Raw genomic sequence first — 26,815 nt, forward strand, 5'->3', positions numbered from 1 at the left:
TACACAGGACACGGAACAGAAACATACACAATTTTTACATCAAGGACAGTGGTTACACTATACAGAGAGTACTGTACAGTTATTAAATTAAATAAAAATAACTACAGATAAGAGGCAAAGCAGGTTGTAGTGCGAATCGATTAATTAACATATTGCAGTTACAGCGCAGATGTGAACATCTATGTTTGTTGGGAGCAGATCTGATTGTACAGTCTGACAGCTGCAGGGAGGAAGGACCTGCGGAAACGCTCCTTCATGCATCTAGGATGCGCAGTCTGTCACTGAAGGAGCTCTGCAGTTCAGCAACATTAGTAACATGTTAGTATGTAACATGTAACATAGTAAGTAACATGTTAGTATGTGCATGTGTACAGAAAAGATCGACAAAAGTGTAATTGTTGAAATTCCTGTCTTTTAACTTCGTCTCTGTGGGCTCCAAACCAGACTTGAACGCTTTGCAGTTCAGCAGATCTCTGATTGGTTGAACTCATTGAAAGCTAAGATTTTAACAAATGACAATGAGGGTAGACGAGTCACGTGGGTCGTAACGTCACGTCCGACTCAAACTACGGCGCGCGCTATCTTTAGTGTCACGCAGATTGAGTTACCGATCCGCTTGGTCGTTTCAGTCGTTAAAAACGTAAAATGACAACAATTCAAGACTTCTAGGAACGCTGGTGTGAATTTTTAACCTCTTAAAGAGAAGCTGGACTTGTATCTGCGGTAGGATGCCATACGTATTAACCATCGAAAACATTACCTGTTTCCGTTAGCAAAACATGTCAGTAAACAGACAAGCTAGCTGACGCTTTGCACTCAGTGAATTTATAACGCTAGCTTGTTGTACAAAAGTACTGGTAACGTTGTCTTTGCAGGCAAGCCTGTCTGCATGACATTTAAGATATTTATAATACAATTAGGCAAAGCAGAGTAACTGAAGTAGGGAAAGTTGTCTATTTGTAACTGATCAGAATGGATATAAAAGGAATTTCCTTGAATAGCTAATTGGTAAGAGGGCTTGGGAGTCATTTTCAGTGACTGAGTCAGTGATAACTTGGATGTAAAAAAATCTGTTCCCTGGACCGCAGTGCACGTCTTTCATCATGTCCCAGACCAACACTTCTCTCTTGGACGAGGTGGTGCAGTGGAGTCAGGAAACCTGTCGCCAGGAACTCAAGTCTGTCCTGCCAAAGCTCACTATATCCTCTCTAATGTTTGTTGTTTCATCCAAGTTTCAACGTTGTAAGCTTATGGTTCATAGTGTCACCTGTCTCCATTACAACACTGGAAAAATAACCAAAAATAACATTAATCCTGTAGCTGAAATGATAAAATAGGTAGGTCGGCATTATATTGGAAATCACCCTGTAATGCATTTTTTCCCCTTAACTGTGTTCACTCTTTGCATTGTCAGTCTGACAGCTGGGATGATCACATACGTGAGTTTCCTAATTACACACTTAATAATTACAAACTTTGGTATGACTTGCTGTTTAAGTATAATATGACACCATTACAGGTATATTGAAGATAATTACAGACATGTTCCTCCCTCATATTGGTTTGCCAGACTTGGAGGATGAATGCTTCTCCAAGATCTTACCAAAGGTATCCTGATAATTGCATAATATGTGAATACCATCTATGGCATTTGTTAAAAAAGTGCTCTTTTATTATCAGATTGTTGATACAAGTAACTATTTTCTTTTGAATAACTGCTTTATTTCCATATTTTTTCCTTAAAAATTTATTTTTTTAATCTTTTTGAAAAAAAATAAATCTCAAATGTTTTCAGGCTGTGACGATGTTTGACAGCATGATGAAAGAAATCATGGACCAAGTCGGTGGACTTTCAAGTCAAAACACTGAACTTTGTGCCTTACTGAGGAATATACTGCAGGTATTGCAACACACTGCATTTGAAAATGGTACAGTGGAACCCATACAACTTTTTACATGCCATATAATGTGCATTGCTCTAAATTTTCTTCCAAATTAAACCCTGGATTATATTGTGACAAGAGTCTGTTCTCTTTTTCAGGCAATGATGCAGATAATTGATGCGCTATCCACTTGTGTGCGTCATGTTGGCTCATTGGAGGAAGCCCCTGACCTGGATTCTATCCGCTCGCTACCAGCTTGTATCCTAAAAATTCTGAAAGAAACATTTCAGCACTGCAAGGTCAGAATATTTAGTTTGCTGGTAGCTGTTATCTTTATAAATCAGGTGTTCTGTGAAGTCACTGCATGTGTTTTAGTTTTATAACATTAATATTAATAACCAAGCTGACTATGTTTTAGTGGCTGCTGAGAATGTACTAAGTGGTTAATTACAGAAATGTTTATATTACAGTTATACACAGCTAAATGCTGACGCTAATCTGAGAAGTGCAATTAGGATTTTTAATATTTGTTTCAAACACAAAAGCTGTCAAATTTAAGTGGTTGAAAATAATTCTAAAGAACATTCTTAAGTTTTTCCTCATCTTGTTTACACCAAATGTGTCATCAGTGCAAGAAATTGACTGAAAACAGATTTGAAAAGCATCCCATCATACTGCAGCAAGAAATATAACCACTTAGCAATAGGGGTGGGTTTTGATGATCGATTTATCTATTAAAATTGATTCTGGCTTGGATAACGTGATATCGATTCATTAAAATCCTGAATTGATTTTTAAATATAAATTTATTTTGCCCGAAACGCCAGAATCTCAGGTTAAACCTCACAAAATTTCTACAACCACCAAACAGCTTAAACAGTAAATGAGAGCAGGTACACGGATTCTGCACAAAGACGTAAACACAAAACGCGGACCCAACGCATCCGAATTTGTGAGATGTCGCTTTTCTCACCCGACGGCACTTACACGGACACGCCGTCGGGGCTGAAAGCCGACAGCTCACTGATTTTGAAGCGTCGGTGGGCTCTTTGTGTTTACGTCTTTTTTGCGCTTGATTCTGAAGCTGCAGGTTTTTATCTCTCTTCAAACAATATTGACTGAACCAGCAGCCAAAGACGATCCAAACTACGCTTCACATAAACATCGTCACAAATTTCCTCTTACTTTTGCTGCTTTGCTTCCACCACGATAAAATCACACTTCATGTAGAGCTCTGTCTCTTTCGCTCTCTCAGGAACAGTTTCCCATCTAAAAATCTCTGTTTTTCACATTATTCGCTTACTTATTACCCACCAGTCTATGGTGTCTGCCGCTGTTTTTTGTTGTTGTTTTTTTTTTACTTACTTCCGACAAGAAAGCCTCATTTCTGCTGTTCAATACTGAACAAATGTAAACTTTTTAAAATTATGCAAAATTGCAAAATGCTTAGCTGTGTCTCTAATCAAGCCTCTGTAACTTTGCTCTGCTTCACTTCATTTTTGACTGCACAATATTTTTAAGGTCATCTGCTATAAAAACCCAGACCAGGAAAACAGCCTTCATGTTTTTCTGTGTTTTATCCTCAGTTACTTTGACACTAAGGAATCTGCTGTGATGCTCACACCTTTGATAAAGTCTCACAAGTGTCAGCTTCCTTTTTATAGATATAAAAATATCGATGTGTACTGATAAGTGATCAGAATTATAATATTTCTGACTGAGGCAAAATTTCCCCAATTTGAATCGAATCGTCGATCGAATCGATTCGGGACCTTGTGAATCGGAATTGAATCGATTTTGGAAATCAGTGACGATACCCAGCCCTACTTAGCAATGCAAAAGAACACAAAAGGAGTTACAGTTAATTTTAAATTGATTTATACCCCTAAAGAGCTTTATCTGAAGAAAACAGAATTGATCAAGCATATTCTGTCTGTTGTCCACAGGACAGTGAGGTGGTCTACTGTGGCCGTCTGTCCCTTGTGGCTGACTTGCTCCAGGGATTATTCAAGGAGGCTTATTCACTTCAAAAGGGTCTTTTAGAGCTGCTGGATAAGATCTGCCTTGACAACAGCGCCTCAGATGAGGACGTCTCCGATATTGTTACAGGTGTGTTCAGTTGTCTGTGCAGGTAAACATCACTATGTGTTTCATATTTTCTCACTTTCTGTGCTCTTGAATCTTAATGCAATCTTCAGTTCATTTGACATATTTTTCATCTTCGTCAGTGATTCATAGTCTGCTGGATATCTGCTCTGTTATCTCCAACCTGGATGTAGCATTGCATGCAAACACGTGGAAGTTCCTCATCAAGTTAGTGCAATCAGTGTCATTAAACTTTACAGTTAACTCAATGAATTTTTAGTTTTAAGAGTTGGGCGAGTTTATTGGTTGTTATAACTATTTGAACGGGCTGTTATTTTGTTCAGAACAAGTCTGAAGTACCAGTCATTGGTTGAGGAGCATCTACATCACAGTGAAATCAGCAACAGCCTTGTTGACAACCTGCTGACATCCTTCCACAACTGTGTGGAGCTGGCTGAACAGATTAAACATGCTGGCCTACAGGTAGAAAACCTCTAATTATAAACATATGTATATTGCAATTAGAGCTGGGCGATAGAACGATAACGATATGTATCGCGATATAACTTTTACTCGATAGAGAAATTAAGCTATCGCGATAGACCTCGCCGCTCTTGTCCTCAAAAAAAAAAAAAAAAAAAAAAAGGTCAGCCAATCCAAATTAAGTAGCGCAGAGCCGAACCAATCACAGCCACAGCGTCACGTCGCGTGACTTGTTACGTACAGCACAAGTGCCAAGCCGCACGTGTGTTTGTTTGGGAAGCAGCCAGCGGGTAATGGAGGAAATGAGTGTGCCGACTAGAAAAATCAACCGAGTGTGACCGAAGAGAAAACAGATGATGGTTCCAACGCCGGAGAGATTGTCAAACGGAAGAGCCATAGAAGTTCCGTAGTTTGAAGGTATTTCGGCTATTTCAAGTCTGACAAAAAACAGAGTAGCGTGCACTGTAAATTGTGCCGAAAGCAAGTCTGGAAATACAATGAACTGGTGCATGCGTCACACTGTGCGCCACGTTATTGTTTCGGTGAAATGAATTTCTACAATACTGTTAATTGTACTCTCTGCAGTGTTTAAATGCTTACATATACACACAGTTACTGTCCGTCCACACATACGACTCGGTTCTGCTTCTATGCCCCAGCTTTGTTTACTTTTTCCCACCGAGGCTTCTAGACTTCTGATTGGCCAACATTTCTGCACGGTTAGGAATCTAGCGCCACCTGCTGCTTTGGCATGTTCATAGCAGCGTTTTCCTTCATTTCTACCTTTATGTGTGGACGGGATTCTTTTTTAAAACGAAAACGGAAAATCTCCGTTTTCAAAAATACCCGTGTACGTGTGGACGTAGCCTCAGTCTCTGACTGGAAGCGCTAATTCATCATTCGGCTTTTGTCAGACTAAAGTAACTGTTAAAACTGTTTGAAAAGCTCAGCTATACAACAAGGAGAGATTGAGAATTTCCTTTTAGTTCTCAGTTTATTTGATATTGACAAAAGTTAGTCAGTTTTGTCTGTTCTTCTGTAAAACAAACTAAGATTTATTTTTAGAATTAATATTTTGTTTCTAAGTGGAATTGACAATTTAGTCTGTTTTGTTTGTTCTATTTTGAAACTTAAACGCTTTAGCGGCTGCCTTTTGTGTAGTTTGCAATATTTGCCTTTATTTATCTGAAAAAGTCTCATGTTCCTTAAGTACATCTACCCTGTTGAACTTATTATGGGAAATAAATATTTAAAAACAAGCTGCTGATTATTTCACATTTTACTTGTGAGCAACGGCACATTTAAATATTACAAATATAGTTATTTGGCTTATATCGTGATAGATATCGTTATCACCTGAAATGAAAAAAACATATCGTGATATGAAAAAATCTCATATCGCCCAGCTCTAATTGCAATTCTCTCTCTCTTTCTCTTTCTCTGTTTACCTCTAAAATAATGTCAGTTTGTATTATATGCAAAGATTGCAGCTCAGCATATTTGTGTCTTTAGTGACTTGATGCCAACTGGGGTCACAGCAATGACAGAGCAAATGCTGAGTGTTTCCTGTGCTGTAACCCTTTGTACTTAAAGAAGGACTTCGGCTTCTTTATAAAAGTGTAGGGTCACCCCGGGGACCTTTTGTATTGATGCTGTTCTCTTTTTATAGGAGGCCACGCAAAGTCCAGAATACAAGCTGTTCCAAAAAAGTGCAAAGATGTGCAGATTTTTTGCTAACACTTTGATTCATTACATAAAGGTAGTTAAAATTATGATTTATTTCAGGTGTTTTTTACAGCATAAAAACGTTGGGCTGTCTTGTATCTTATCTCTAAAACACATTTCTTCTTTTTATCCTTTTAACAGGAGTTCAAATTTTTTCTAACAAAATCTTGTAGCTGCTTCCACCAGCTCTACCTCCAGATCACGAGGTATCGGTTGTTTACATGTCATTTAAAAAAATAAATGGATACAAGTCACAGTTTTTAGTTTATGTTTAATACTGATTATAACAATGTGGCTGGTGTCTTTCAGTAAATTCCCTCCCAGCTTGTGCACTCCAGAACTGCCCATAGCTTTGTCTCAGGAGCTAAATGCAGCAGCTCTTGTTCCCATGGATGCCTTCCTGCTTCAGCTGTTGCCTTTAAGACCTTTTGCTGAAGCTGTCCTCCAGCAAGACCTGCGTAAGTGAAAGGTTTATCTTCTTGGACATTTTCATGATACAGTAGTGACTTTTTAAACTCAACAATTACAGTTTGTGCACTAATGACATTCCACTGGCATATGACACATAGTATGCTGCTCAAAAAAGGTCGTAGGAACACTTTTTAATCACGTTATACCATCAGGTCACTTACATTTCTGTGATATTGATATGGTCAGTTAAGAAGTGAATTGTTGAATCAGTTTCAGCTGATTTGATGTTAATGAAATTAACAGAGGTGCGCAGAAACAGACTTCATGAGGGTGGCGTGAGGGCCCAATGTCACCACGGTTGCTTTCAAAACTTTAACTGAAAGCTGACCTTTGTTACATTTGTATTTTGTTGTGATGTCGCTATAATGTTTGTAGATGCTGACTGTTAGAGATTGTACAAAATACTGTCTGCAGGTTTAAGTCCTGAACATGAGCTTCCGCACTGTCTGTTGCTGGTGAGCGTCATGGGACAGCTGGCCGGCCAACCTGAGGAGGTGCTGCAGCTTTGGTATGCAGGGAATCAGTTTTCAGAAGAAAATATCAGGTAATGGTTTTAATATGGTAATAATGGTTTTAATGGTAACAATGGTTTTAGATGATTTAATGAACAGTAAAAACTTTAAAACACTTGTTTTATTGAAGGACTTATTAGTAAAATTTACTGGTTTTATGAGTTATTAATATTGATCTATTATTGACTTGTTTGGTTCACAAAGTTAATTGTACTTTTCATGTTTTCACAGTGCAATTAAATGCAACTCCAGTGTAGCTGAATAATTATGAATATCAATTTAGCCTTTACGGTTTTACTATCAATTTATTTTTAATATGCAGTAATGTTATAATAATTACATCCCACATGGAGCAATCTCTTTTAAGCTGTTAGGAACAAACAGGATTAGTTAGCAGCCTTGGAAAAGGTCACATTTATGTGTGCTGAATTTAAAGTAGAAAATAGCTTCTTTTGTTGTGTAGTGTTTTTATGTCCTTCAGTGTGTCATCTTTGTCCCTAGGCTTCCTCTCTTCCAGGCCATCTTTACTAGTTTCCGGCGTTGCTATACTGAGCGTAAGGTCCCAGTGCTGTTGCCTGGGGTGATGTTGAAGGGTCAGGCACAAGTCCAAGTCACTCTGCATCAACACATCTGTGTGCACCTCTGTGCCAGTGTGGCTTGGCTTCCACCTGAATACTTCCGTGTACTGGTGAGGTCAACACAACAACACACACTGTTTTAAGCAATACTAGCAGAATGGCTCTTATACTGTTCCACTTAATGCATAAGGGACACTTTAAAACTGTTAATCTGATGTAATGTTTCATTTGTTGTAGACTGTAAATGTGAAGACCACAAGGTAGCATACAGTCATGGGAAAATAAATTACATTATTTGTTAATATGGTGTGACATATCAGGAAGTAATAATAATAATAATAATTAAAAGCTAGTACTTAACAGGTTTAAAAATGAAATACCTGAGATGAACAGCACGTGACATTACACCACAGCCGTGCAGTCTGGCAAAGCAAACCCAACTCATCACTCCTTCACTTGTGCCTGACAGCTGGTGTGAAGTGAGAGTGCTGTGATGCTGTGTTTGGTTTTTACAAAATGTGGTGCTTTCCATTATGATCAAACATCTCCATTTGGTTTGGCTTGTCTGTCCAATGCACAGTTTTTCAGAAGTCTTATGATTTGTTCAGGTGCCGTTTTCCAAACCGAAGCCATACTGCAATGTTCTTTTAAGAGAGACACTTTCTCAATATTAAACAAACTTGCTTAGTACATACTTGTTCAGCTCTTTTGTAACTGTATTTCTGTGAACTTTAAAATGTAACGTGCCAACTGAGGTTTGAAGAGTTAATTGAATGTAAATTCTGTGTTCTCCAGTAGTCCACAGCACAGCACCGTCTTCCTGTATTTACTTTTGTTGCTCCCGCCCCAGATACATCTGGCCAATGAGCGGTGGGAACATTCTCATGTGGTTTGTAGTGATGCATTTTGGTGTGTGTGTGTGTGTGTGTGTGTGTGTGTGTGTGTGTGTGTGTGTGTGTGTGTGTGTGTGTGTGTGTGTGTGTGTGTGTGTGTGTGTGTGTGTGTGTGAGAACAAAACAAACCACAGGTAATAAGACATTCTAAGGACCAAAATTATGTTTGCTATGCACTGATATATAGAACCTTAGAATTGACAGATGATACCATGATTGTATCATTTTAATCTCCTTCCGGTAGTCCTGGGAATAAATCAAACCCAGCCTCTGCCAAGGAGTGAAATATGTTATTTATAATAATAATAATGGATTGGATTTATATAGCGCTTTTCAAGGTACCCAAAGCGCTTTACAATTCCATTATTCATTCACTCTCACATTCACACACTGGTGGAGGCAAGCTACAGTTGTAGCCACAGCTGCCCTGGGGCTGCCATATCATGCCATCGGCCCCTCTGGCCAACACCAGTAGGGTAAAGTGTCTTGCCCAAGGACACAACGACCAGGACAGAGAGCCCGGGGATCGAACCGGCGACCTTCCGGTTACAGATGCGCTTCCCAACCTCCTGCACCACGGTTTATACAAGCTGCTTCTGTCAAAATATCAACATGTTTAATACAAACAGAACTTACTTGAACTGTGGGTGCAGTACTCGCAAACAACAAGGACGTTATTAGCTTGGTCAAGAAGAAAGATTTCAGAAAGTATCCAATCAGGACAAAGCCTCACTTGAACCTAACCTGACCCCAGACCATACACAACAATTTCTAAATGGGTGATTGTGCCAAGTATTTATATTTAAACATACTAACAATAATATACAGCAATAGATCTACTTTTACAGTATACATAAAAAATAAAGTAAAATAGAATAAATTGCCAAATAAAAGGATTCGTATTTAAACTAATTTTTATTCTAAAACATATGTGATCATAAGCTCTTTATATTACCGTAATTGTCGTGCTATAAGCCGCTACTTTTTCCACAAGCTTTGAACCCTGCGGCTTTTAGTCAGGTGCGGCTTTTCTATGGATTATCCATGATTTTTGTCATATCGTAAGACGATTTGTTTTGTTTGTTCCGCTGTTGTACGGTACTACGTTGCCTGGCGGAAGGGCATGTGATCAGACACACAGGGGTTCAAGAGTGGTGTGTTGGTCACGTGTCCATCCGCCAGACAACATAGTGCCGTACAAGTAGCGCGAAAAACAATGCGAAAAGCAAGTTATGCTCAACTCCACCGGTGGAATCTGACAGCGTGGAAAAGTGTGAAAACATCAATGATCACCAACGGATTTCGAAGGGCTGGACTGCTGCATGATGGAGAGGAGGACACCGCCACGGCCCTTCTGAGGGTGTTCGACTCTGACACTGACAACGAGGATTTCTTTGGTTTTGAAAGTGACAACGAAGGAAAGGAGCTGAGAGTGGATGACGAAGCCACCCTGAGCCTGTTCGTATCCAACACTGGAGAAGAGGACTTTGGTGGTTTTAGTGCGCAGGAAGATGGTGGTGAATGACTGACTTTTCTTCTTGTTAAAGCCGTGTCGCTGCACCTGAGCCTAAAAGGTAGTCCGGATCTATTGTTCTGGTGTGCTGTAGGTTATTGTTATGTACTACATTTGTTACTCATTTATGAAGCACAGTACATGTTTCCTACTTGTAATTACCGCTACTTGTACATATACCTAAAAAGTTATGCAAATATGTACCCGTAACTTGTTTTTCAAAATATTAATAAAAGGGGTGTGTGTCTCCAAACAGCCATCTCTTTCCTGACAATTCCCTTTGTGCATATTCTCTTACATATGATAAGTCAACATTGAAACACCTGCGGCCTTTAGTCAGGTGTGGCTAATGTATGTACAAAGCAGGATTTTCCCCTGATTTTAGCTTGTGCGGCTAATATTCGGGTGCGCTTTGTAGTCCGGGAAATACGGTAATCACTGTTAAAGACTGAAAATACATTATTAGGTTGTGTGTAATCTCGTGGTGACCATTAGCAGTTAGTCACTGCAGGATTTCCCTTGATTAAAAGCTTGTTATTCTTTCGTGTTTCTGTGATAGCTCAGTATTATGCGTGTTTTTTGTTTTTGTTTTTTTTTTCAATTTTCCCACCCTTCTCCGGTTTATCTGACTTCCCCTCTTCTTTATTTCCTCTTCTCAGGAATGTTGCTTGGTTGACGCTGTACTTCAGGCTGATACTCAAACAGCTGTGTTGGCAACAGATGTTTGGTGCTTTACAGCACGGTGAGAATGAAGAGTAATGTTACTTTTTGGGTTTTTTTGTTTTGCTATGAGGGACCTTTAGACTAATTTCAGATATTGCTTGTGAAGATTTTGTTTATTAATTGAATCAAATGCTTTTTTTTTTTGGTCTTTTAAATCTGTGCTGACAGGTATGGGACAGCAGAGCTTTGCCTACATCATGTCCTCCTTATTGCTCAACTGGTATGTAGAGACCGGCAAAATGCACAACGCACAAACATATTGATTTGAAAGTGAGACGTCACAGCAGACAGTACTTCACAACATTTTGAAACTAATGAAATAGATTGGAGCTGATAATAATAACAATTATTAATTAATTCAATTATAATAATTCATGTGTCACTTTCAGTAGTGCACAGATCTAAATGCAGTTGCGGTAAAGGAAAAGAACACACAAGATTAGGAGTGTAATCCTACATCTGAATCTTGCCTTCATTAGTTTGGAGAGTCTCAAATACTTTAACTATGGCCCGACAGCCCCTCTCAGTCTTTGTCTCATGCATCACTCCTCAAAAAATAATGTCTCAGTTTAAACAAGCAGATTGTCAGATTAAGCTGGACGTCACAGGCTAACCTTTCTCTTACCTGTTTGTTTTGGTGCTTTCACTCAGCTGTTCATCACCCCTCCCTGCTGCTCCCCTTCTTCTCTTTCAGGTGAAAGCATGTGCCACCGATTGTTACCAGTCATCACATCTGGGCACGCTGCTAAAACGCATGGTTTTTCTAATGACGCCGAACCATCAGGTTAGAATCCCCAGGAGCAGTGGGGAAAGATTTCAGGGAAATATGAATTATGCTAGAGAGACAGCCCACACTGTATTAAAGTAAATCACACAAAGGCTTTTGCTTAATTTACAAATAATGAAATACATGGATTCATATTTAAACATTAAAATGGTTGAAAAGCTGGTGTTTTTTCTTATTGGGGCCAATTAGAGGCAAAGACAAACATGTAAAATGCTGGACAGCAGAGCAGCACTGATGCGTTACCGGAGTGATGAGCAACATTCTCACATATGAGTTTGTAATTGAAGTCCCACATTCAGTCGAATTAAGATGTAGTCCCTGTGTACAAGTGAATCCTTGTACCATCCATATAATTTGGAGTAGAGTGCCATTTTCTGGGTTTAGATGATGCTTAAGAAATCAATAGAAACAACTTCAATGAATAAAAAAATAATCTTAATAAATAATGTCTTCTCCCATAATCTTATGTATTTATTTTCACAGATGGAACTGGTGTCACATTTTCCACCCTCTGAGATGGAAAACCTTCGAGTTTGGCACCATGTTCTCCTCAGAGCTCTTTCTCAGGACATCTGCTGGCAAGTAGTGACAGAAATCACTGGTTTAACTCAAAAAGTGCTGGCTGACTGGCAGAATGGAGGATACAAACTGGGACAAGTCGACAAAGTGGTAAGGACAACCTTAGCAGTGGGATGTAATGGGAGTCTTGCACCCCATCGCTGAATCTTTTTAGCATGGTTTTATCAAGTGAAGGCCTTTTATTGTTTGTGCAAAGGACAAAACAAAAGTCAAAAATAAACTTGCACTCATTCATCCTTATTATTATAGCCTTGCATGCAACAAAGACAGAGTTATTTGATGTACAAACATTAAGGCTGCAGCCTCGTTTGTACTTGTGCCGTGACGATGGCAGCTTGACTATAAATATCAGCAATAAATGATGTTTGGACTGTGATAACCTTTTTCCTGCAATAGACTGTTAGTGACCTTTCCATTGTTGGCCTATGAACTCAGAGCTTCCAGTGAGTAATAGTTACGCAGCTGAGATTAACACAGAATGGTTAATGGTTGTTTTTATTACTGATCAGTCCATGAAAACATAATCTTGTGTGAATTTACAAAGTTCCTCCTGTTACCAGAATGCAGTGCTGATGTCTCTCCTATCGGTGGTTCGAGGCCAGTCCTCTCCCGAAGAGCCGTGTGTGTTGTCTTCTGTGAGGATGGTCACACAGCTCTGGTTACGAATGAGTCCAGACCAGGTAGCAAACAGTACACGCACAAACAGGTGGAGTAAATGAGAAGATGCAAGACCAGTAAACTGTAACCTGCCATGCTGTAGTTGCAGACCCACCCTGTGCTCCAGTGGACGCTGCAGCTTCTCTTGTCACTGTCGGCCATTTTAGTGAAGCACATTGAACCTCACGTGATTTGTCAGGTGTGTTGTTGGCCATCACGTTAACATTTAAAGAGGGCAGAATAAATTTATTGATGTGTGCGTCTCTGTGTGTGTGTGTTATCCCAGGCTCTGGTGTGTCTGGATGCTGTGGTTTCTCAGAAGTGTGCAGATTGGTTACTGCTGGCTGCTTTGGAGTTTCTCTGCTCTCTGGGGAAGATTTTTGTCCCTCCTGACAGCCAGGTGATAAAAGACTTTTTACAAATGATGATTTTAATTTTGGTTTACTTGTCTTTCTATTGTCTTCTTTAGCCTACTGTTGTTGCTTATAGTTGCTCCTAAAGCTGTGAGCCTGCAAGATAGATAGATACACACATTTTGTTGTATAAAGGAAAGTTCGTGATAAGAAGCAAATGATAATAACCATTTTTATTTTCTTAAAATAAAAATAATAGAAACAAATTAAGCATTTTCTCAGTTATGACCCGTTTTGGTTCCAGAGTCAAATTCTTCCGAGGCTGAGTGGCCTGTTTGGAGTCCTTTTGGCTGACGAGTCTTGGCTGTTGCACCAGCACACCCTGGAGGCCTTTTCTCAATTTGCAGAGGTATTAATTTATAAGTCTAACATAATTTTCATATTACATTAAATTCATACACTGTTGAAGCTTAAACGTAACCTTGATATATCCTTCTGACGTCAAAGAATACAAACCACGAAGAAGTAATCTCTCAGAGTTTGAGTGTCGAAGAAACCAAAACCAAAGTGGTTAATTATCTTAGCAAGGTAAGGGAAATCTATTATTTGTTCATGAACATGTATATAAAAACGAAGCATGGTGAAGTCGTCATTTCTTTTGCTGCAGACGGTGAATGCGCAGGAAGGCAATGAGTTACGGCTGGAGAGGCTCAAACATGAGACACAACACATTAAGCAACACAATGAGAAGCTGGAGTGTAGCAAAGAAAAGCCTTTCAGCAAACCACCTTCTGAAGTTGTTCCAGACTCAGAGGTTAGTTTAATCAACTTGAAATGTATTCAGTGTTTCTGAATATGCATGTTCATGCACAGTCTTGTCTCACATACACGTTTCATATTAGTAGTAGCCGGCTTATATTAATTTAAAGCTACCAGAGCATAAGGAGACAGTGCACATTGCACAAAAGCAGCCTGGATTCTCATATTTTATTAGATGTCAGAGATGATCAGAATCACTTTTATTTTGCTAAGCATAAAAAACCAAATACTTTGTTTAGCAGTAAAAGATTTGAGTGAACGCATCCAACTTCAATGTGACTGTTTGATTGGAAGTCAGCTTTGTCAGATATTCATAAATATGGTAGTGGGTAAGATTTGTGTTTTTGATATTTTTATCACAAGATTTTGCTCTCCAGGTTCAAACTGTGTCCTATGAAGTACTATAGACCATGAATCATGTTATATAAATAACAGTTTAATTAACAAGACCTTTATCTTTTTCTTTAACTATTCATCCCTCTCAGCCATGCCCTAAGAGAGCTCGACAGGAGAACAGCGCAGAGCAGGAATACAGCCGCTATATCCAGACAGCTGAGAGTGCTTTAAAAGCCCTTCAGGCTCTCACTGATGGTAAAACTAACAGTAGTGCACCACCTCCACAGTGGCTGGACTCCAGACTACAGGAGCTCCAGACTCTCCTAACCCACATCACTACAGTCAGACCCAGCAGCTCGAGATAGTTTTTCATCTCAGGGTGTTTTCTTTCTGTATGGAAAACCCACAACTTTTGCTGCTATTGAAAATGGTTTCTCTCTCTTTTTAAAAAAAATGTTAATCTTTGTTCTTTTTTTTTTATTAAACCCGTTTCTGAAACTTGAAGCATTTCATTTCTTTTAGATATAGCGTCGATCGTCTTTCCTGGGTGGGTCGCTGTACTGTAAAACAAAACAGTAAACACATTTGATACAGTAAGTTTTACTTTATTTCACCATCAACCCAAAAGCTACTAATAAATTATGCAATTCTGATTTCACATTCATTCAAAGTGCAAGCCTTCAGTTAATCAAACTGACTCTTTTTGGGAAGACCCAGTATCTCCGAAACGTTTCTTTATGCCACTAGTGAAAATAACCCATTAAAAAAAAAAAAAAAAAAAAAAAAAAAGCAGAGCAGATGAAACAGGATTACATTCACCTCTGATTGGCAAATTATAAATGGCTTATTTTGTCCAAGTCTAGCACCATCTGATGAAGAGCTGATCGTTCCAGTTTAAAAGCAAGTTCTCATAATTAAAAATGACAAAATCAACATAACATAAAAAGCCTTAGCCCATCCCTGGCATTACCATCCCTACTGCATCATGTTAAATGAGAAACTACTTCCAGTTTACTGGTCTGTTGGCACTCCAGATGTGGTGCATGGGTTTCAGTTTTCCAGTGGTCAAGTCTTTTACTGCAGATGGAAGTAATGGATCAAACGTAATCACCAGGTGTTATCCTCCCAGTTCAGGTCATCTTCATCTCCCCAGCCATCTGGTTCAGTCTTTGAGAGAAAAGAAGTAAAGGAAAAGGTGCAATCATCCACTGGGAAAAATATTTACAATAGTGGGAAATTCTTAATTCTCATTGATTGTCATTGACGGTCACTTTTTACCCCTCAGCTGTTAAAGGCTAATGGGCTACTGTCCCCACAGTGGGCAGGTGGCATGGGCACCCATGTTTGTGAATGTGACAATGAGGTGACAGGATTTTCAAATTCATACAGTAGGTGCATCTACTAAAAATCTTGAAAAAAGGTAATCTCAGTGACCTTAAATCCAAGGTCAGAGGTCAGTTTTTCTGAAAATCATTTTGGATTTTGAATTTTATACTGTATGTGCATCAACTGGCAAGCTGAGAGGTAACGCTTGTGGCCGTCAGTATTTTTAAAGTTAGACATGCATTTGTATCTCTTCTGTGTCTTCTGGCTCGTAGGTTCTTCAAAATCATGGCAGCTGTGTTAAATGGTTACAGGTTGCAGTAATTTCCAAAGTTATACACAGAAGTGTAACTGTCAAAAGAATTTCAAGTCATGTTGGAACCTACCGTCACTAGATAATTCAAAGTAAAATTTGTTAGTGTAAAAAACAAAACATCTAGTTGTAAATGGATGGATTCTTATACAGCGCTTTTCTACTCTCCCAGAGTACTCATACAACATGCCTCATTCACCCCCACTCAGACAAGCACTTCCTTCTTTAAGTGCAATCTAAGCATTCGCACACATTCACACTCCGATGGATGCATCGGAGAGCAACTCGGGGTTATTATCTTGCCCAAGGATACTTGGCATGCAGACTGGGGAAGGATTGAACCACCAACCCTTCCAGGCAGTAGCTGATCTGCTCTACCACCTGAGCCACAGCCACCCCAAGCCTAACGAGCCTGTGTTTTCAGGCTTGTTACAGTCTGCATATCTAAAAGTTCTACAAACCAACAAGGCCTCCAAAAACAGTAAAATGAAGAAACAGAGTCATACCTTATAACTGATTGTACACAGATGGTGCTTCACATACAGCGGGTAAAATAAGTGTTGAATACGTCGCCAATTTTCTAACTAAATATATTTCTGAAGGTGCTACTGACATGAAATTCTCACCAGTTATCGATAACAACTCATCCAATCCATACTGAGAAATGACAGGGAAGTATTGAAGTATTGAACAGGCTTGCTTAAATGTATTGAATACTTCGCACGTGATTTTGGTCCATTCTTCCACACAAACATTCTTCCAGGTTCTTTAGGCCCCTTCTATGAACTCTGAGCTTTAGTTCTTAGTCGCTTTTATTGTCATTTTAACCATGGACAGTCGTACAGTACAGAGTGAAACGAGGCAACATTCCTCCGAGACCCTGGTGCTACATATGACATAACAGATGGCAAGGGAATAGAAAGCACAAAAACAGCATCATTTCCATAGATTTTCAAGGGGATTCACATCAGGTGACTGGCTGGGACATTCTAGCAGCTTTATTTTCTTTCTCTGAAACCAGTTGAGTTTCCTTGACTGTCTTTGGGATCATAGTCTTGCTGGACACATTCATTTCATCTTCATCATCCTGGCAGATGGCAGCAGGTTTTTATCTCAGTGCATTTTCCCATTCATACTTCCTTCAGTTACACAAACCTGCCCATGCTGTATGCTAAAAAACAGCCCCACACCATGACGCTCCCATCTCCAAACTTCACTTTTGACATGATATGCAACACCTTTTGTCTTCCAAACATGGCCAGAATATATTCTCCTATTATTTCCCAGGCTTGTCTAAATATTGTTCAGCAAACTTTAAATTTGCTTCAACATGCTTTTTCTTCAGAAATGAGATTATGGCGTGGTGAGTGTGCATACAGTCCACGGTGGTCGAGTACAATACTTGTTTTCTTATAAACAATTGTTCCCGCAATCCGATATCAGGGCAAAGCATGTAATAGACACACTGGCCATTTCACGCTTTGCTCTCCAAAACGTGAAATGTACACGCATGTACAAATTGAAGCTTCTGCAGTAAAAGCAGAGGGAGATATTTTATTTCAAGCCAGCATGGAAATAACCACGGGAAAGTGTTTAAACAGACATTAACACATTTGCATATACTTACACATACACACATTAGGCGCCTAGCTTAATTGATTCTGACAATTAAGGACCTTGAATGTACTACTACATTTTTTTGCTCATTACCAACTTTGTAACTTTAAATATATTATATCCCCCTGCTGGTAATGCAACTTCTGCATTACCAGCCTCTCATTGTTTGGAGAGGCAAAGTGAGAAATGAACATGATGGACCGGCGCGCCTATAACACGTTTTGGGGTGATACTGAGTGGTATCTGCTAATTCCATGTTTTTCTGTAGCTCTACACAAGCGGTCCTTGGCTCTTGGAAAACTCTACTGATAACTATTTTCAGTCCGCTGTCTGAAATCGTGTGGGGAGCACCCTGTTGTGTGCCTTCTTTTCTTCATATCAGCAATACTTTTTCCCTGTCTCATTATTTTACGGAGATCTATGGTTTGATTTCTTTGCGTGTGTGGACTGGACGGGTTGTCATTGACATCTGGTGAGAATTTCATCTTAACAGCACCTTTAGAAATATATTTACTTAGGAAACTGGTGACATGTTCAATACTTATTATCCCAGCATTAAGTATAACATAATCAAGATTTCAGAAATCAGGGTAATCCCAGGCAGCTAGGCAGCTGTGATTGAGAACCAATATATTAAAGTATATAAAACATCCTTTCACCAGACACTCACCTCAGTCAGGTCAACTGCTGCAAACTTGGCAGTGAATGTTAAAGTATCGATGGATGAATCGACCTGCAGAGGCTTAGTGTTATCAGAAGATGCTGTGGACAGTTCTGCTTCACGCTTGCCAGTCTCTTGTAGTGACAGCACTGCTGGAGATGACAACTTGATGTCCGGCACCATGTCTGCAAACAAATCCAGCTCTGGGTCTTGCTGTACCTTTGTCTTCACCCTTATAGTAAACTCCTCCCCCAGACCTACTGAACTACTTTTTTGTGGCACTGTAGGTTTGGACTGGGGGTTTAAGCGGTTATGTGATTTCTGAGAGTTCCTTTTCTCTTGAGCCCAGCTATTGTCCCATAAGGAAGTGGCCTCTGTCTTTGTTGACTGCCGCAGTGTTGAGCTCAACTTAAGGGGTTTAGAGGAACCCAGTCTCAGTGGTTCAGGACCATGTTTCGAAGATGGGGAAGCAGCGCCCCCTTTGGGTGGTGCAGGGATGACTGAGTCTGATAAAGGAGCTGTGGGGGAGAGATCCGAGGTAGGTTCAGTGTCCTCAAAGTCATCCCACGGCTCCTCATCTGTGTTCTGATGTGTGATTGCCAGGCTGCTAACTGGATCTACGCCCTTTGAGGCCTGTATGTGGATCTGGACCGAATGCCCATCTCTATTCTCACTATCAGGGTCACTCCAGTCAGGCCAGTCTTCCACAGTGCCTTCTAGTCTGTCAGTCTGCTCTGGGCTAGAAGAAAGTTGGTCCATCTCACTGTCCTGATGAAAGCCATTCAAAGGCAGAGACATCTTTCTACTAACATCTGGAATATACAAAAAATAAAAATAATATGCAATGGACCTTAAATAAATGAACAAATTCATTTGAATTAATATTATGAAGGGAGTTTCTTACCCGATACTGGCTTGATAACCCTTGGTGTCTTGCTACCCGTGTGACCGAGGACTAAGCCTTCAGTCCCTGATGGTCTAGGGAATAAATTCAGCACTTTGGAGGGTTGGGCCATCTGAGGGTGGAAACTTCCAACTATATGGACAGGTGAGGCTAAAGAATAAAAGTAAAGTAAGATGAGAGTAGCTCACTTGACTGTAGTTCTTAAAGGATTACTAGAGTGACATTTCAATTTCCAAATCCAGATTTTCTAGTTTGAACTGGTAGTCTGACTAAACTAGTAATCTTCTTTGGACGAGACAATAATGCTCACGGCACGCTAGGACCCATTTACTACTACACACTGCTGCAGGAATGCTTCCAGCATATAAAATGTTCTTGTAATGGTTCCTGGTTGATTTTTAAAGATTACTTGTAAAATAAAGCATTTTATTTAAGGTTTTTATTTAGTAAGCTCTGTATGATGCCAGACCTTTAATGCACAATCAGGTTCTGTGCACCCCTTTTATATGGTATAGCTAAATTCTCAAAAAACAACAACAACAAAAGCCTCAGTTTATTTGATATACGGTATCAATAATGTAAATGTACTCTATATACAGTTAGGTCCAGAAGGTTTTGGACAGTCACATTTTAAATAATTTTGCTTCTATACACCACTGCAGTCTTTTTTCATGCAACTGAAGTGCTGAAGGTTTTCACCTTTAATTCAAGGGGTTTAACTAAAGTATTAAATTAGCTGTTTACAAATTGCATCTGTTTTTAAACGATCCCCCACTTTCAGAGGTTCAAAAGTAACAGGACAATTGACTAACAACCAATTTCATGGCCAAGTGAGGCCTGTTTTCTCATTATTTTGTGACAAATTAAGCAGATAAGAGATAGGAGATAATCTCAAGTGTTGCATTTTGTAGTTTTTCCCTTTGAAATTCTCAATATGAGATCCAAATAAATACTGATAAAAGTAAAGGAAGCCATCATTAGGCTGAAAACCAAAACAAACCTATCTGTGAAATAGCAAAAACGTGTTAAGTGGCTACGTCATCACTCACACATCTGAAAATAGAGATACCTCACAGTGCAAATGGATAATGGCTCAAAGCATGATGCTGAAACAACGCAAGATTATCTCAAGGCAAAGATAACATTAAGTGGCCAAGTCAGTCTAATCCCAACGGAACACAGCATGAAGACTGAAAACAAAACTGATTGCAGGGAGACCCACAAACAACCAGGCACCGCAGGCAGCTCCAATAAAACCTAGCAGAGCATCTCACGGGAGGAAACACAGCATCTGATGATGTTCGTGGATTCTAGACTTCATGCAGTAATTGACTGCAAAAGGATTTTTGTCCAGTTACAAAAACAAACTCTTATATTTAAAATTACTGCAGTTTTAGTTTGTCCAGTTACTTTTGAGCCTCTGAAAATTGTCGACATTTAATATTCCAGTAATTACTAAACAGTTTATGCAATACTTTTGGAAAAGCTGAAAATCTGCAGCCGACTGTTTGATTTAAAATCCACTGCAGTGGTTTGCAGAGGCATAACTACAAAAAGTGTCTTTATCCAAAAAAATTAGACATAAAATTTTAATAAATTAGTTATCGCAATACAAGACTTGTGCTGTCTTGCACTGTTTAGTTATTATTTAGATAGAGGTGCTTTCATTGACATTTATAGACAGTGTTGCTTACTTTCAGGGGTCACTTCTGTAGACTTGGTAAAGTTAGGTGTAGTGCATTTAAAGACCTTGGTTCTCTCTCCACCAACAACCACCTGAGCCCCGAGCAAGGGCACCAACACCGCAAGACTCTGCAGCGTCATGGCAACCAGAGAATCATTGGTGTCTCTCATTCCTAACAAAACCTAAAGAGAGTAATAGACAAGATAATATACTTAAGAGATAGTTTCATTTGAATTTTGTTCTCAAGCTTTAGACATTAGATAAAATTGGTGTGATAAAAGTGGTGGCTCTGTGATTGGAAGGTCGGGGGTTCGATTCCCCTGAACAGCTACCCTGAGGTACCCCTGAGCAAGGTACTATCCCTACACACTGCTCCCCGGGCGCCCAATGGCTGTCCACTGCACTGAGTGAATGGGTTAAATGCAGAGAGGAATTTCCCCACGGGGATCATTAAAGTATACATTATTATTATTATTATCATTATTAAATTGGTTACAATTTCTGGGGTTGCCTGTTTCACCCTGTTTAAGCTATTACCTAATCTCCCCGTCTGGTAAGACTAAAGAAAAAAAAATTTGTTTATTGGTTTAAACATTTTCCAAAATACTGAACATTTCAGCTTCAACTGTCTTCGTTTTTTTGACAACAAGAACAACAACAAAAAAGTTTGCTTCTAAAGTAACACCCCACCTGAGGTAGGATCTGGTTTTTGAGTTCATCGTGGGAGAAAAACTCAGCGTAAAGGTGGATGTGGGTCAGCAGCACAATTCGGACATGTTCCTCATTGACCTTGTAGAGTTCAAGAAGCTGAGGAATCACATGCTTACGGTAAAGGGACATAGACAGCAGGCAATCTTCACTGCTACCACCACCACTGTTATCTGTCCACAAAGGTGAAATAAAGAAAGTTTCATAAAACATTTGTGCCTGTCAGGCAAATACTAAGTTCTGGCTTTCTCTCAGAAAATGGGATTAGAAGATCTGGTTATCAGAAGCCAATTTTTGTTCAAATGCAATCTCACCTTTCTTTGGCCTTAAAAGATGAGGCAGGAAGCTTTTTACAGCCATGGGTTCTGCAAAAACGAGAGAGTTAAGGAGTTTGGGAGCAAGGCGTGTAGCTATCAACTCTTCAGGGAGGTTCTGGACTCGGTCTAGAAGAAACCTAAAAAACATAAAACCAAAACACTACGTAAGGAGAATATATACACCATAATACAAGTTAAAGAAAATTCTATCTGTGAAAAAAGTCCACATATAACATGTAACAAGATCACTACATTATTTCTTACTTAAAGAATTCATTCTTCTCTTCTTCTGTCTTTAGGGTGAGACTGTTCAGAAAATTCATCACTTCCAGAAAGTCATTCCTGTTCACAGAAAAAGAATGTTTGCTTAAAAAAAAAAAAATTCTGAGTATTTAATGATAACTACAAATCAAACCTGACCACACAAACCTGAAAAAGTCATTGGTGAGCAAGGAACTGAGTGGCGGCCGCGACATGGGGTCAGAGTTCAGCAGGCCTGCCTGCAGTGTTTTTGTCAGGCTGGCAGCAAGCTCCTGTGACACTGAAAACAACAGTGCAAGCATATGATAATGTACATGCAGGTTAAACCTGAAAAAATGAAATGTGATATTCAAGGTCACCTCTCCTTACCATAGCCATTAAGGAGGGGAATAAGAGACTCCACCATCATCCCAAAAGAGTAACAGTCCCGAGAGTGAGCATGTTTATCAGGAAGGATTTTAAAACCCTCCACCTGTCAAGAAAACGTTTCTTGAAAACCTGTCAACACAGTGGGAAGTGCTTCTTGTCAATCATTAACTTTAACCTGCTTACCTGCTCTTCTGGAGGAAGATAGCTGGCCTCTCTTGCATTCTGGATGCTTGTGAGGAACTAAGGAGTTTAGGAATAGCCAACATTTAACATAAACCTGATATTTTACAGAGTGAGTCTTCAAACAGTCTAAAAAAAAGTGCATTAAAACTGCTGAACTGTATATACATTGCAAGAAAAATAGCTCAATGTTTGGATAAATCTTTGAGTTGAGTGAACACACACGGACTGAATTGTGGTATTACAGTCATACAAAATGTTTTCTCAAATATCAGTTAGCATGTTATGACAGTACGATTAGAAAACAGCTTAACCAGTATTACCGTAGTTTTCGGGTCATAAGTCGCTACTTTTTCCCCCACACTGTGAACACTGTGGCTTATACTGACGTGCGGCTAATGCATATTGTTTTTCATTCAGCCAAAAACATTTTGCCTGGTAACAGTAGACCAATAAAATTGATAAGTAATATATATACTGTATATATTTTTACCGGTTGTTAAGAGACGTAATGTTGTTTGTGCACTGTTCCGTAAAAAAACCATGAGCAACGTACTTAATACTTAAAGGTAGCCACGTTACAGGTGCTGTTCAAGGAAAGAAAGCATTTGCAGTATGTATTTTTGTATGTTACCATGTTTATGTTACCTTACGGATTAATCCTCACGTGTAATATTTCTGTGTAAATATCTCATATTAGAAGTGAAACGCATACGGCTTAAAATCCAGTGCGGCCTGTAGAAGTACAAAATTTATGTTCTTTCTAAAATTAGAGCATGCGGCTTTTAATCAGGTATATATTCTTTCACTAAGATGTAAAAGACTGAGAAAGCTACAAGCTACTGAATCATGATATTTACTTAGTTTTTCCACAGGACAGTAAAGAATTCTTCTCAAACTTTCTTTTTCACATGACTGCCCACATGGCTTTAATGCACTTCTTACCTCAGGAGTTGCTTCAGAGAACTTGCAGACAGTCTCCATCCCTCCCAGTTTCCAATGACCATCATCACTGACAAATACAGATGAAATACAGACGTTGTTGTGGCTCGACTTACCCTGGTGGAAGAGCAAGACATGTTTGGAACTTGCATGAATATGCATGCATGCATGTTTAATGCAAACAGAACAACATCCAAGGGTCAATCACCATCTCCATCTTCATCTACCTTGTTTTTCCCACATGCTTTGATATAATCATGCAGAGACTGTAGAAACACTCACCCTCTCATGCAGAAAAACAAGTGCCTGCAGGAGGTCATAGATGCCTGCACAAATTTCCTCTGGGGAGAGACTGTCTAACAGTAGCTGCAGGGGCTGCACAGGCTCTGTCACCAGGTGGATGCCACCATTCTGCACTGAGCAGGACAGGAAGCGCAGTAGACGTGGGTGTCGCAGTGTCTTCAGGTGCTGGGTGAAATGTGTGGATGATTAAGCAGGTGTAAGAATTGCAAATAATTAGTATTTTAAATTACCCGTCAGTTAAGACACAAAACTCATACTTTCACTTATTTAATTCTAGTCACAACAGAGAATACTGAAGTTGGAGGGGGCTCTTCCACTACGCAAAACCATGTTAATTTTTTTCTTAATTAAAATGTTACATCCACATTACACACTTGTGTGTACAGCTCAACTTCACACACAATCACACGTGATGCAATAATTCGCTTTTTTAAAGAACTTTTTTTCTACAGAGTTTTAGAAAAGACAGAAAACCGACTGGAGAAGTTTGGTAAAAATGTCTCAACGCTGCAGCGGTACTTTGTGTCCAACATGATCATGGCAGCGTGCTGGCTGCACACTTCCACGCATAATGCACATGAGCGACGGCAAAGGCGAGCAGCGACATCTGGAAATTACACACCTTGGCAGCTTTGTTGACTTTGTCTTCATTGCCACGTTTGTGAACAAACACAGAAGCGGGCTTTCCATCCTGGAGCACCGCCGAGTACATGGTGGGTCCGGTGGGCAGAGTCAGGAGCGGCTCCTCCAGGGTGCAGCTCCGCACCGCGCTGCTCTCCGCACCCATGACCGCGGTCGTTCTTTATGAGCAGCCACTCAGGTCATAAACTAAGCAAGCCAGGCGTGATACGTGGCAGTGCGAGTGCCTGTCAGTAAAGAAACAGACACGAGTACTTGTTATAGAGTTAAGTTGACATACCGGTACCTGTTTCAGTAAACTGGATGCACCACTTAGTGACAAGTTAGCTAGCGTCAGTTGCCTAGCAGGCTAACCTTAGCACTACGTTAGCAAGCTTGTCATTGCTGCCCTTGTCGGTAGCTTTTCCGCCTCCAAACAACCATGCCAGTCGAAGTGTACCACAGATTAATTCAACGAGTTTTGCGAACTGCTTTAAAAGTAAAAAAATAAATAAATCCCGTTTCCTTCTTGTCAAATCACCGATGCTAACGTGGAGCAAGAGCTGCGCTGTAAACAAGGACCTTTCCGGTAAAAGACGAAACCACAGAGGAGGGGTTGGTACTTACTTGTAATTACTCACTTGGTTGAATAACTTAATGTTTTTCAACTTTATTTTCAAAAGATACAGGTTTCAAATCCCTTCATCATAAAATAATTCGTTAATAGGTTTATTTGTTGTTGATACATTGATACAAAAGAACGAACACCCCTCCCCGTAAGCTAATGGTTGCGACTAAAGTGGTGCGAGATAACGCAAGTAATCAGCGGAGAGTTGAGCGCCATATGGTGAGTGAAGTGAAAATAGAAACTGTCACTATTCATTTGAGTTACTTAAATCATACTTTATGTCCTTTTTAGAGAGAGCAGTCCATGTGTGTCTTTCTTTCCTTTACCTGTTATACAAACTCTGAAAAGCACACTGTTTCATTCTCAGCAAAAGCGGGTGTGCTGTCCATAATGTTAGGGTAACACATAGGTATAAAAGTTAAAATCACCTTAAGTCTTAAGTGTATATTTATTTTCTTATTCTTTAGTTATATATATATTTGTTAGGTTTTTTGCACTGATGTAACCGGAGCTTCGTCACTGGACATAGCGGAGATGACAATAAAGTTTACTTTGACTAAAAAGCTGTCAAAGCATAGTTTCATAGTTCATTCCGGCAGCTGTGGCTACAACTGTAGCTGCCTCCACCAGTGTGTGAATGTAAGAGTGAATGAATAGTGGAATTGTAAAAGCGCTTTGAGGGTTTCGAAAAGCGCTATATAAATGCAATCCATTATTATTATTATTATTATTATTATTATTATTATTATTATTATTATTATTATTATTATTATTATTATTATTATCATTATATGCATAATATACAAGACTCCCAAACACAGCAAGGTTAAATAAAATAAACCATATAAACACTACCAGTTCACGTAAAGCCATCATGGGATGGTAAATATAAAAATTTGCATCCCAAACTTTATTTCTATGTTAGTGGGGTTCTTAAAAATATATATATTTCTGATATGCTTTACATTGCTTGTTAATTAAAACTGCTTCCATCTTTACCACCACCACCACTACTGGATTTTTGGAATTAATACTAAAGGCTGCAGGGTTGTGTTGTGGTTACCAATGTCACCTTACAGCAAGAAAGTGTTGGTTTCAAATGTTCTCCCTGGGTCCTCTGGCTCCCCTAAGCAATCCGAAAACATGTATGCATATGAGAGAGTGAACTGTTGTCTGTCCCTCTGACAGACTGGTGACCTGTCCAGGCTGTATCCTGTCTCTCATCCTATGTCAGCTGGCATATGATCTAGCCTCACCATGACAGCAAATTGCACAGGTCAAAGTGGAGGTGTGAAGTAACAAAGTACAAATATTTTGTTACTGTAAGTATGTAGCCTTTGCAGATATATGTACTTTACATAAGTATTATTTTTTTTCTAACAACTTCTTACTTTTATTACCTATATTTTTAACCAAATGTCTGTACTTTCTACTCCTTACACTTTCAAAACAGACTTGGTACTTTTGGTTTAAGACATTTGAGGGGAGTTCTTTTTTTTCTTCATGTCAGTGCGCATCTTCAAACATCAAACTTTCAAAATTTGAGCCTCAACAGCAACACATGAAAGGCAATCTTACTCGTGTATTATT

The 26,815-nt window shown here is 39.4% G+C and overlaps 2 protein-coding genes across 4 annotated transcripts; one reads left to right on the top strand and one right to left on the bottom strand.

The window, feature by feature from the left end:
- The first annotated feature begins 532 nt into the window (after positions 1-532).
- Positions 533-15,186, top strand: firrm (fignl1 interacting regulator of recombination and mitosis). Of its 3 annotated transcripts, none has more exons than XM_026158779.2 (25): positions 533-723; positions 1,089-1,199; positions 1,400-1,439; positions 1,520-1,608; positions 1,796-1,900; positions 2,042-2,182; positions 3,830-3,992; positions 4,112-4,196; positions 4,313-4,451; positions 6,121-6,210; positions 6,318-6,382; positions 6,486-6,634; positions 7,062-7,191; positions 7,661-7,847; positions 10,803-10,885; positions 11,035-11,086; positions 11,561-11,650; positions 12,137-12,322; positions 12,793-12,912; positions 12,993-13,088; positions 13,176-13,289; positions 13,547-13,651; positions 13,750-13,830; positions 13,910-14,056; positions 14,547-15,186. In XM_026158779.2, exons 2-25 carry the CDS (start codon positions 1,104-1,106, stop codon positions 14,760-14,762), a joined length of 2,769 nt encoding a protein of 922 aa, XP_026014564.2. In that variant the 5' UTR covers positions 533-723; positions 1,089-1,103; the 3' UTR covers positions 14,763-15,186. The 3 variants fall into 3 exon arrangements, with proteins under 3 accessions (XP_026014564.2, XP_080153916.1, XP_026014565.2); XM_080297790.1 differs by having other exon boundaries at positions 1,571-1,608; XM_026158780.2 differs by lacking the exon at positions 533-723 and adding an exon at positions 742-1,008.
- On the bottom strand, positions 14,982-25,207 carry scyl3 (SCY1-like, kinase-like 3). The gene is made up of 14 exons (XM_026158781.2): positions 24,973-25,207; positions 24,602-24,845; positions 23,959-24,144; positions 23,680-23,793; positions 22,738-22,794; positions 22,555-22,657; positions 22,354-22,465; positions 22,189-22,266; positions 21,922-22,061; positions 21,590-21,780; positions 20,910-21,081; positions 19,216-19,365; positions 18,321-19,123; positions 14,982-15,564 (listed from the first exon to the last, which is right to left on the bottom strand). Exons 2-14 carry the CDS (start codon positions 24,764-24,766, stop codon positions 15,505-15,507), a joined length of 2,331 nt encoding a protein of 776 aa, XP_026014566.2. The 5' UTR covers positions 24,767-24,845; positions 24,973-25,207; the 3' UTR covers positions 14,982-15,504.
- Positions 25,208-26,815: the final 1,608 nt, after the last annotated feature.

Source organism: Astatotilapia calliptera, chromosome 23 (assembly GCF_964374335.1).
Source record: "Astatotilapia calliptera chromosome 23, fAstCal68.1, whole genome shotgun sequence".
Taxonomy (NCBI): Eukaryota; Metazoa; Chordata; class Actinopteri; order Cichliformes; family Cichlidae; genus Astatotilapia; species Astatotilapia calliptera.

Coding starts and splice junctions, on each gene's coding strand:
- scyl3 (XM_026158781.2), bottom strand. CDS start 24,766: ATGGGTGCGGAGAGCAGCGCGGTGCGGAGCTGCACCCTGGAGGAGCCG. Junction 24,145..24,601: donor AAGTCAACAAAGCTGCCAAG/GTGTGTAATTTC, acceptor CATTTCACCCAG/CACCTGAAGACACTGCGACA. Junction 22,267..22,353: donor CTCACCAATGACTTTTTCAG/GTTTGTGTGGTC, acceptor TTCTGTGAACAG/GAATGACTTTCTGGAAGTGA.
- firrm (XM_026158779.2), top strand. CDS start 1,104: ATGTCCCAGACCAACACTTCTCTCTTGGACGAGGTGGTGCAGTGGAGT. Junction 2,183..3,829: donor AAACATTTCAGCACTGCAAG/GTCAGAATATTT, acceptor TGTTGTCCACAG/GACAGTGAGGTGGTCTACTG. Junction 6,211..6,317: donor CTTTGATTCATTACATAAAG/GTAGTTAAAATT, acceptor TCCTTTTAACAG/GAGTTCAAATTTTTTCTAAC.